The following is a 10,511-nucleotide window of genomic DNA, read 5'->3' as shown; positions in this document are numbered from 1 at the left end:
TGCGCGCGCCCCCCGCCCCGCGGCGTCCGGCCGCCCCGCCGCTGCGCCCGCCTGGCCGGGCCTCCCCGGGCCGCGGGGCGCCCCCTGCAGGCCGCGGCGGGGAGAGCGGGCGGAAGAGACCGAGCGGGCTGCCACGGTGTCCGAGCCCGAACCACCGCCGCCGCCGCCGCTTCGCGGGGCCCGAGTCCGCGCCGAACGCCCTCCCCACCGCCCGCCACGTCCCAGCGCCGGCCGGAGCCGCCGCGCCGCCCGCGCACACCTGCAGCGGCCGGGCAGGGCCCTGCCTCGGCCCTCCGCTCGCCCTCCGCGCCCCGCACCGGCCTTCACTCTGGAGCGGCCGCGGCAGCCGCAGCAGGGGCGGCGGCGGCGGATCGAGGAGCTCTCCAGGTCGTCCCGGGAGAAGCTGCTGCAGTCCCGGGACAGGATGTTCTCCAAGTTCACCTCCATCCTGCAGCACGCCGTGGAGGCGGTAAGGCCGCGGCGCTCGCAGGCCGAGATGGCGGCGGCCTGCGCTCCCGCCGCCCGGGGAGCCGGCGGCCTCGGCCGGCCCTGGCGCCCTGTTCCGGGGAGGCGAGGCCGCGGCGGGCGCTCGGGGGCCTCGGCCGGGCTCCGCGCAGGCCCCTTTGCTTGCGCCGCGGGCCGGCGTGGCTCCCGCCTCCTCCAGGCGGGCGGCGGGCTGCCGCGGAGGACCGGCCCGCCCGGGGGCGCCTCACTCCCCGGCGGGTCGGGCGCACCTGGCGGGGTCGCGGGCGCCCGCCCGGCTCCCTGACCGTTAGCCTCGTCCGGAAGAAAGTGGGCAGCGCTGAGCAAAACAAAAGAAACGGCCAGGCGCTGCTTGGGTTGGGTTCTGTTTTGTTCTGTTTGGGGGTACGGGGGAGAGGGGTGGTCTTGCTGTGGGCGACGCCGGCGGGGGAGCGGCCGGGCAGACGCCGTTTCACAGTCTGGCTGGCTCTTGCTCTCCCAGGCCTGGCGGCCGAACTCAGCCGGGCTCCATTGATTGTTCTGAAACCCGAGTTTCTAGGGTCCAATCGAGTTCGCCTTCGACAGCTTCCGCGCACAGAGACCATCTGTTTCCTTTCTTGTCCAATGCGCTTCCTGGACACTCTTCGGTTTGTCCTGCAATTGTACCCACCTCTGAGGATTTTAGACACTAGCATAGTGAGACATCATCCAAACAATCCCCATAGACTAATAAACGAGAAGAAACTAAAAAGAAAATGCCTTGCTGCTGTTTTAATAAGAGGGCTAGTTGCTTTACTTTAGTTGTTTACTTTCTTCTGGGAGAATTGCCCAAATTGAAAAATGCATCCTGTGAAGAAACAATTACTTTGCTGATTTTAAAAGTGGCTTTCTCTTCCTATGCTCAGATGATGTGATACAGCGCTTTAAAAGTCTACACAACTTTTTGAAAACATCAGTTACAACAAAGTAACTTTTGTGGCTAGGTAAAGATAACGTAGAGTTTTTGATTTTAGTAATAAAAACAAAACTTTAGTACCATAGTGATTTAAGTGATACACAGGAGCTGTTAAAAAGTTTAGCTCTAGGACAAGCTTTTGGGAAAACGTATCCAATCAATAAAGACAGGGTTTCATGAATGACGAGCAGGTCTTATAGATGGTAAGCTGTAGGCTTTAAGACATCTTTTAGTTATCCACTCTTTTACACTTCAAGCTACTACAGCACCTTTGTTAAAAGAATTTAACTGATATTTATAAAAACAGACATTTTCATTTTGTCTTCTTCAAAATACCAAGAATCATTTAATTTTTAACGCTGAATATAGCTTAATAGAGGTAACTGGGAATTAAAATTTATTACATTACAGTTGGTTCTCTTATCTGTGGGTTCCACATCTGGATTCAACCAACCTTGTGTGGAAAATATTCAGGGGAAAAAAATTACACAAAGTTCCAAAAAACAAACTTGAATTTGCCACATGCTGAATACTATGTTGAATCTATGTGAATGAAGTGATGTGTAGGCATTGCATTAGGTATTATAAGTAATCTAGAGATGATTAGTATGCGGGCATGGGAGGCTGGTACATAGGTTATATGTAAGTACGTTGCCATTTTATATCAGGGACTTGAACATCCTTAGATATGGAGAGCAGGGAGAGGTCCTGGAACCAGTCCCCCACAGATACTGTGTTTATATCCTGTAAGTACCTATCAGGCTGATATTTACAGAAACAAGTACTTAGAAAAACAAAGATGGCTTTCTTGCTCTCCCAGTAAAGGCTTACTTTTGTCCCCAGGCCTGTGTTTTCCGTCCTCATTATCTTTTTATAATTGTATGTATTAGCATCTACCAAATTATCCACATAAATTGTCTGACTCTGGCTCTGTCATGTCCAGGTTCTCTACTTTGCTGAGGTTAGTGAGATATAATCACTTGGTCCTAGGAATTAATGCATTACCTTTAGAAATGTAATGTTTTCCTTTGCTTAGAGCTAATCTTTTCAGCTGTAGTACCACCCAGTTTGTCTTGATAGGAGGTTAAATCTCATGAAAAATTTTGGATGTAGTGTACTTTTTTTCCTTTTAACATTTTGTCCTGGGAATGAACTCATATGTAATGATGAATGAGCCATCCTTCTGGTATTTGAAGAATGTTTTTTTGTAGCCCAAGAATAGTTTCTAGTTATTCAGTTCTATTTATTAAGTTGCTTGATATTATCTTCTATAATCTTATTCCTCAGTTCATTAGCTTTTCTCTGTGCTCCTTTTAATTTGTATACCCAATTAGCATTTTCTGATGCAGTATTCCATTTAACATAATTATTAGGATTATACAGAGACTGAAGATAATCATGTACCTGGATGCTGACATGACATTTTTTCAATCATGTCATTGTGTGAATCTGCAAAGTAATGTCTTCCCAACTGTTTTGGTATTGTTACTGTCCAGTTTTCCTTGAATATTGGATCGGTCTTCAAATGGTTTTTTAGGGTTGACCAGATAACCATAGCCATATAAATGAGGTTTAAGTGTAGTATATTTCTTATTTGTTTCTCCCCACTCCTTATAACTACTTATAAGGAGAAAAATATAAGGTATTTTCAAAGATTAGTATTGGAAAATGTGTTATTAAGCTGACAGACTGCATTTTGAGTAAAGGAGAGAAATTCACACCTTGATCAAAAACAAGAACTGTAATGTCATTCTTGCCTCCTTTTTTAGAAATGACACTCTTCCCTCAGTATAGAAATGATTGGCCAGTAAGTCTTGTGAAATTAATCTGTTCCGCTAGCCAATTGCCACATATCACAAGTCTGAAATCAGAAATCAGGCGTATCTAGTAGTTAGTTCTGAGGTTAGATTGGATTGTTTTAGCACAACTTCTCCAAAGGATAAATAAAACTTTCCATTTAGTACAATTTCCTATTTGTTGAAGGCATAGTCCTCACTAGGGAATGTGCCAAGGGCTGATTTCTCTTAAATTCCAAACTGTTCCCCCCTCAAGGGCAGATTTATTCCAGAGATGATAAAGGGCAGTGTCAGGGAAGAAAGTTTTATCTATTTTAACTAATTCAGTGAAGTCCTCTTTCCAAATTCACATGCAGTGTTTTTCCTTCAAGTTACAGTTAACACCTATAATCCTAGCACTTTCCTAGAGGCAAGTGGGGGATTGTTTGAGGCCAGGAGACCCTGTCTCTACAAAAAAGAAAAAAAATTAGAGGGCCTGGTGGTGCGTGCCTGTGGTCCTAGCTACTTGGGAGGCTCAGGCAGGACAACCGAGGATCACTTGAGCCCAGAAGTTCAAGATTGCAGTGAGCTATCATTGTTCCACTGCACTCCAGATGATGGTTATTGGGACTAGTAATTACTGAAAAATCTTCTCTGCCTGGGGAATTAAAACCTTAAATCAACCATATGTAATGTGTTCTTAGGTATATTTTTTCCAGCAAGTGATCTCTAACTTTAGTCCTTTACTCATTCAGCAAATGTTCTATGAGCCACAGTGAAAACATGGCACACAGTATGAGGTTTACCTGTGTCCCTGGTCATGATACGTGCAGTTTAGTTTGGGAAACAAAATGAGTACACAAGTTAAATTATAGTGTAAGGAAGGCACAAGAATGTGACCTAGCTGCTGGAGCCAGACAAAATAGGGATCCAGTCCTGCCCCTATCCCTTACTTCTACACTTGCATAAGCTACTTAATCTTTGTACATTTTGATTTCTTTATTATGAAATGGAAATAATTAAACTTATGGAATTGTGAAGATTAAAATGAGATAATATATATGAAGTGCTTAGCACAGTGTTTAGCACATAGTAAATGCTCAATAAATGTTAACCATTACTATTATTATTTGGATGATTGGTTCAGTCAGTGAGTTCTACGGGAGAAAGGGAGCAAGCACTTGGGATTGGAGTAGTTAAAGAAGGCTCTCTGGAGGAAGTGAGCTGGACTTTGGGGAGGCACAGAAGATGGGGAAGGGCGTTAGGAAAGTTGGGGCAGGAAGAGGCTTCTTTTTTTTTTTTTTGAGACAGGGTCTTGCTCTGTCACCCAAGTTGGAGTGCTGTGGAACAATCATAGTTCACCGCATCTTCAAACTCCTGGGCTCAAGCAGTCCTCCCACTTCAATTTCCTGAGTAGCTAGGACTGTAGGCACACACCATCACCCCTAGCTTTTAAAAAAAAAATTTTTGTGGAGTCGCTGTCTTGCTATATTGCTCAGGCTGGCCTCAAACTGTCCTCCCACCTTGGCCTCCCAAAGTGCTGGGATTACAGGTATGAGCCACCGTACTGGGCCTAGGAAGAAGCATTTTTAAAGATCTGGGAGTAGAATTTTCATTTAATGTTCATGTTCAGTAAAAGCAGAGATGGCTTTTAGAATACTAGTTTTCATCTGATTTTTTGATGTAGATTCTTTTCTGTGATGGGCATTTTTTTTTCCTTTTAAATTAAAAAAAAAGTTTTTTAATATGGAAGAGAGTGAGGGGGTTCAATTTTCTCTTTTTTTTGAGACAGAGTCTTACTCTGTTCTCCAGGTAGAGAGAGTGCAATGGTGTCATCATAGCTCACTGCAGCCTCAAACTCCTGGGCTCAAGAGATCCTCCTGCCTCAGCCTCCTGAGTAGCTGGGACTACAGGTGTACGTTGGCTAATTTTTCTATGTTTAGTAGAAACGGCAGGGTCTCACTCTTGCTCAGGCTGTTCTTGAACTTCTGAGCTCAAGCAGTCCTCCTGCCTTGGCCTCCCAGAGTGCTAGGATTATAGGTGTGAGCCACTGCACCCAGCCAAGAATGTTCATGTAATATTCATGTTCTGTAAAAGCAGAGATGGACTTTAGAACACTAGATTTCATCTGATTTGTTGATGTAGATTCTTTTGTGTGATGGGCATTTTGGAGAAAGTCCAGGTTTCTAGTTATAAGCAGTTAGTTAACTCAAGTCTGTTAACTAACTTTGGGTCCTAGGAGTTTGAGCAAAATAGGAGTTTATTGTGAGAATTTAAAACCATACAGTGTATACAAACTTTGTAGCACTGCACCTGGCACATACCTGCATGTTAAATGGTGGCACCTTCTGTGTTATCCATTTATGCACTTAATAAATATTATTGAATACTTTGTGCCTTCACTTAGCTGGAAATTAGAGATTCAGTGATGAAAAGGATGACACAATGCCAGCCCTTGTAGAGCTGACAGTTGAGTAGAAGAGGTAGATAATTAGACAATGCCAAAAGTGGGACAGGACTAGGAGAGAGGGAGCAGACCACGGAGGGTGCTAAGGCAGAGGTGGAAGGAACTCACTCCATCCTAGGCAGGAAGAGCCTGAGAAGGCTTTCCAGAGAAGACAAAGTCCAGTTATGTGTTTGTTCTTGTCAATTTTTGGTTGAGATAGTGATTTCATGAATTTTTAAGGAATATAATCTCTGTATTGTAGAAAGTTAAATTAGAATCTTCTAGTGCTGATTCAAACATCTTTTTTTCAAACTCAGAGTATAAATGTTTTGGTGCACTGATAAAATGGGCAATTTGCAATGTTAGAATTAGTAATGAAAGAGGCAAGTTTTCTAGGAAGTTTTACATAAAGGAAATTTATTCATGTTTGAATAAGATTGTTACTAATCTAAGTTATCGATGATTTAGAACTATTTGTCTGTCTACTTAAATAGCTTTCTTGTTTAAAACTTTCCCAAAGTAACTAACACCATCCTGCTTTGAATTTGACTATAACCTAGAGCAAAGGTCCTGACGCAGATCCTGTAAGGGCCTCTCTGGTTAGTGGCTTTCCCTTGTATTCCCATGAAATACAGTTAAATCCCAGTGGTAAAATAATTTGGAATAAGGATGCTGTAATTCCTTATATACCCAGAAGGTTCCCTCAGAAAAATTTAACAAATCATAACATTTATACTTAATAAACTAGGTATAGTTCCTGCAACAGCAAATTTCATTTGGGTTTGTCCCACTAGTTAAAACGTTTAACTGTATCATGCTAGTCTATTAAAGCTAGGTCCAAAACATAAGGGAAATTTTATAGATTTTGGAGAGGATTCTAAAAACAAGTAGCCAATTAAAAAAGATTTTTTTCAACCTAAAAATCTCAGGAAGATTGTTCTGTCTTCCCAAGTTGTCTTAATTTTCTTCATAGTTTTTCTTCTTAGTCTTTCATAAGTATTTTTCTCTCCATGTTCTCCTTGAAATTCAGTATTCTGCAAGGTTTTAACTTGTTTCTTATGGTCTTTTTAAAAATTTCATAGCATTCTATTTGAAAATGAGGTGAATATTTACACTCTCTTAATACAGTACTATCCATAGTGCGAATAAGCAAATGTAGCAGATGCATTAAGATGTTGATGGTCATGGAAAAATTTTCAGGTCCATTTTTTTTTCATAAATACATTTCATCTCAATTGAAACACTGAAGATGTTTATGACCAATGTTTATAATTTGAACAATCATTTGGAAATTGTTTTGACAGAGTTACCAACTCTGAGGTCAATGCTGAGGACACCAAGAAATCAAAGTGGTACAAGTAGAAGTGCAGGAGTAGCATGACCTCTTTTAGACCGCCTGTTTAGAGGGAGTATATGAAAGTGGAAGATTACTTTTTGCCATATCTTAGGCTCCCAGAATAGAAACCTACTTGTTCTGAACTAAACTGGGTCAACTCCATACTTTCTGACCAAAATTTATTGGGCACACTAGGTCTAGAGGAGCTCTACTCTCTTTCACTCTTTTTAAGTAAAAGAAAATGTCGTAGAAGGAGCATCCAAGTGTTTTTCTATTTGTTTAACACATTTGAAATACTTGTAGGTTTGCTGTGATGAGATGGCTGAAGGGATATAATTTTAGTCTAAAACATCTGAAGTAAATTTTAAACCTAAAAGTAGAGCATTTTTGTCTTTGTGAAATTTAAATTGGCAGTGTAGCTATTTTACTAAAAGTATATACTGCTTAATCCAGGCTTAAAAAAGAAAAGATTTACATCTGTGTGTTACTGAATGTAGGGCATAGGTTTAATCTGATTATGAAGTTGACTTTGGTATATGTTTTAGTAGTGGTGATGTGTAACAAATTACATGGCAGCTTTACTGTTTTGCATTTCAAAGTCCTAGGTTCAAAGATCCTGGTTATCAATAACTTCATTTTATGTAAGATACTTCATTACAAGAATATTGATGTGTTTTCATTTAACATAGTTACTTTTGAAGTCTTATGTAGTTACTAGTTTGAGGGGAGGGGGAAAAGCCCAAAATTGTAGTTTAATAATAATATTGGCAAATGTTTTTTTTCCTCTCTCTTAATAAATCATTTTTACTTTCTTGGATTCAACTCATTTTGTTTCTCTTTGATGTCTGACATATAGAAACAAGTTAAAGCTCACCCCTTGTTTTTTTATGCTGTTTTTGCATCATAATATACAAATACAGAGTCATACTTTATTGGAAACTTTTAATGCCATGTTTTTAATTGTTGTGGTCTTTTTGTGTGTTTATGTAGCTTGCACCTTCTCTTCCTTTACAAGAAGATTTTGTTTATCACTGGAAGGCAATTACCCATTACTACATAGAGACTTCAGGTAAGAACAATGCTGGTATTAATTAAATAGAAAATGTATGAAATACTAAAATATATTTCAAGTAAGTTTTCAAAGTTATTTTATATTGAAGTGTATACACAATTTTACCTTTAATTCATCTTTTAGGTTCAGTCATTTGAAAATATATCTACTGAGCACCTACTATGTGTCAGGCACTATTCTAGCTACTGGGGGATCGAACAATCAGGCAACATCCCTGTCCTAGTAGAGCTGATATATTGATTGGCAGGGGAGGCCGTTAGTCAACAGATATGCATAGTGTGTCAGGAGATTGGTGTTAAGGAGAAAATGAAGCAGGCTGAGGAGGATAGAAGCGTGTGTGTGAGGATGGGGGTGGGCATTTGGCCATTTTAGGCCAGAGAAAGCCTTGTTGCCCAAAGTGACTTCTGAGCTGAAATCTAAAGGAGACAGGAGGCAGGCCAGGTAGAAATCTGGGGGAAGAGTGTCCCAGGAAGATGACAACACCCAAACCCTGGGGCTGGAGCATGTGGTGGCCTTGGCATATCCAGGAACTGCAAGGAAGCCAGTGTGGGTAGAGCAAAGCGGTATGAAATGAAATTAGACAGAGGTGGGGGGCCAGGGGTGCAGGTTCTCACAGGCTCTCATAAGCCATGGTGAGGGCTTTGGCTTTTACTCTAAAAGAAGCCTTTGAAGAGTTTTGAGTAGAGCTATAACATAATCTGTTTTAAAGTGATCACTTTGGCTTCTTTGAAAAAAAATTAGATTGAAGCAATAGAGAGGTGAAGCTGTCAGAACAGTTAGAGTGCTGTCACAGCGGTCTAAGCAAGAGACGATGGTGGCTTAGACCACCACCCGATTGTATTCTGGATATCTTTTGAAGGAAGGTGTATTGATGGATTTGATATTGGGTATAAGAGAATAAGAGTCAAAGATGACTCCAAAGCTTTGGGCTCAAGCAGCTGGAAGACGAGATGTGTCCTTTACTGGGAATGTGGAGACTGCAATATGAGCAGGTTTGTAGAGAATTTGGGGCATGTTAAGTTTAAGATGTCCTTTATATACCCAACTGGGTATGTCAGGTAGACAATTGGCAAGAGGAATTTGGATTTCAGAGTAGAAGTTTAAGCCAGAGATATGAAATTCAGAATTGTTAGCATGTAAGTGGGATTTAAAACCATGAGGCTGGTGGGGTTATCTGAGTTAGGATAGATGAAGGAGAGAAGGTGTTGTGGAACTGAGCCTTTGGCTCCATGTATAGAGGTTGGAAGATGAGGACAATAGTGAGGTGGAAGACAGCCAAGAGAGAATGATATCCCAGAAGCCTAGAAGAGGACAGAAGAATTAATTGTGTCAAGTGATGCTGAAGTCAGGTTGATGAAGACTAAGAATGGACCATTGGATTTAGCCACAAGGAACACATTAGTATTCCTGATAAGAGCCATTTTAATGTCAGGGAGTAAAGAGGAGGCCTAATTGCAGTAGGTTAAGAGAAAATGGGGAGCTGAGAAAGAGATGTGGCAAGAGAGTGTTTTAAAACAATTTTTTTTAAATAGGCTCGTACTCTATTGCCTGGGCTGGAGTGCAGTGGTGCTCAAGCAATCCTCCTGCCTTAGCCTTCTGAGTAGCTGGGACTACAGGTGTGCACCACCACACCCAGCTATTAATAATTTTTTTTTGTAGAGTTGGGGTCTCGCTATGTTGCCCAGGCTGGTCTCGAGACCCTGGCCTCAAGTGATCCTCTTGCCTCGGCCTCCCAAAATGCTGGGATTATAGGCATGAACCACTGCACATGGCCCCTAAGTTTTTAAAAAGATTTAAGATATTGCAATTCATAATTTGATAGGAACAATCTAGTAGAGGAAAAAGTGGATACAAGAGTAAGGTGAGATAATTTCCGAGCAATATCTTTAAGTAGGCAAGGGAGGATGTGATGCACAGGTGGAGGCTTGGCCTTAAATAGGTGTGTGGATAATTCATCCATCAAAATAAACTAGAAAGTAGAACAAAGGTATAAATGCAGGAAGCAAATAGATGTATTACAGGGAGTTTTTAGAAGTTATCTTCTGGTTGCTTCTATTTTTCTCAGTGAATAGGAAGGATAGAAAGTGAATACGTGGAATGTGAATAAATTTAGGTCAAGGATTGGCAGACTTTTTCTGCAAAGAGCCAGGTAATATTTTATTCTTTGTAACTATTTAGCTCTTCCATTGTAGTACAAAAGCAGCCACTAAAATATGTCAAAGAATGAGCATTCCTTTGTTCCAATACAACTTTATTTACAAAAACTGATGACAAGGCTGGAGTTGGCCCATAGGCCAAAGTTTGGCAGCCTCTGAAATAAGGACATGTGAAATAGGGACATTGCTACATGTCACTACAGGCTCCCTTGGTGAATGTACAGGCAAACACTAGGGGATATGCAGATTGGACACAGGTCATTTAACGAAAAGGAAACATGAAAAAGTGAGAATAGCTGATTTGGCAAA

General features: G+C 41.6%; 1 protein-coding gene across 1 annotated transcript in view; it reads left to right on the top strand.

Annotated features, from left to right (window-relative positions):
* Positions 1-95: 95 nt before the first annotated feature.
* FHIP2A (FHF complex subunit HOOK interacting protein 2A) overlaps positions 96-10,511 on the top strand; it is a 42,121-nt gene continuing 31,705 nt past the window's right edge. Inside the window, exons 1-2 of the mRNA XM_012772727.2 lie at positions 96-469; positions 7,965-8,043. Coding sequence (XP_012628181.1) covers positions 425-469; positions 7,965-8,043 — 124 coding nt within the window. The 5' untranslated portion in view covers positions 96-424. The remainder of the gene's footprint in view (positions 470-7,964; positions 8,044-10,511) is intronic.

The sequence above is a fragment of the Microcebus murinus genome, chromosome 14 (genome assembly GCF_040939455.1).
Source record: "Microcebus murinus isolate Inina chromosome 14, M.murinus_Inina_mat1.0, whole genome shotgun sequence".
Taxonomy (NCBI): domain Eukaryota; kingdom Metazoa; phylum Chordata; class Mammalia; order Primates; family Cheirogaleidae; genus Microcebus; species Microcebus murinus.
Note: the sequence above shows the minus strand (reverse complement) of the source record. Positions and strands in the feature narration are given on the sequence as shown.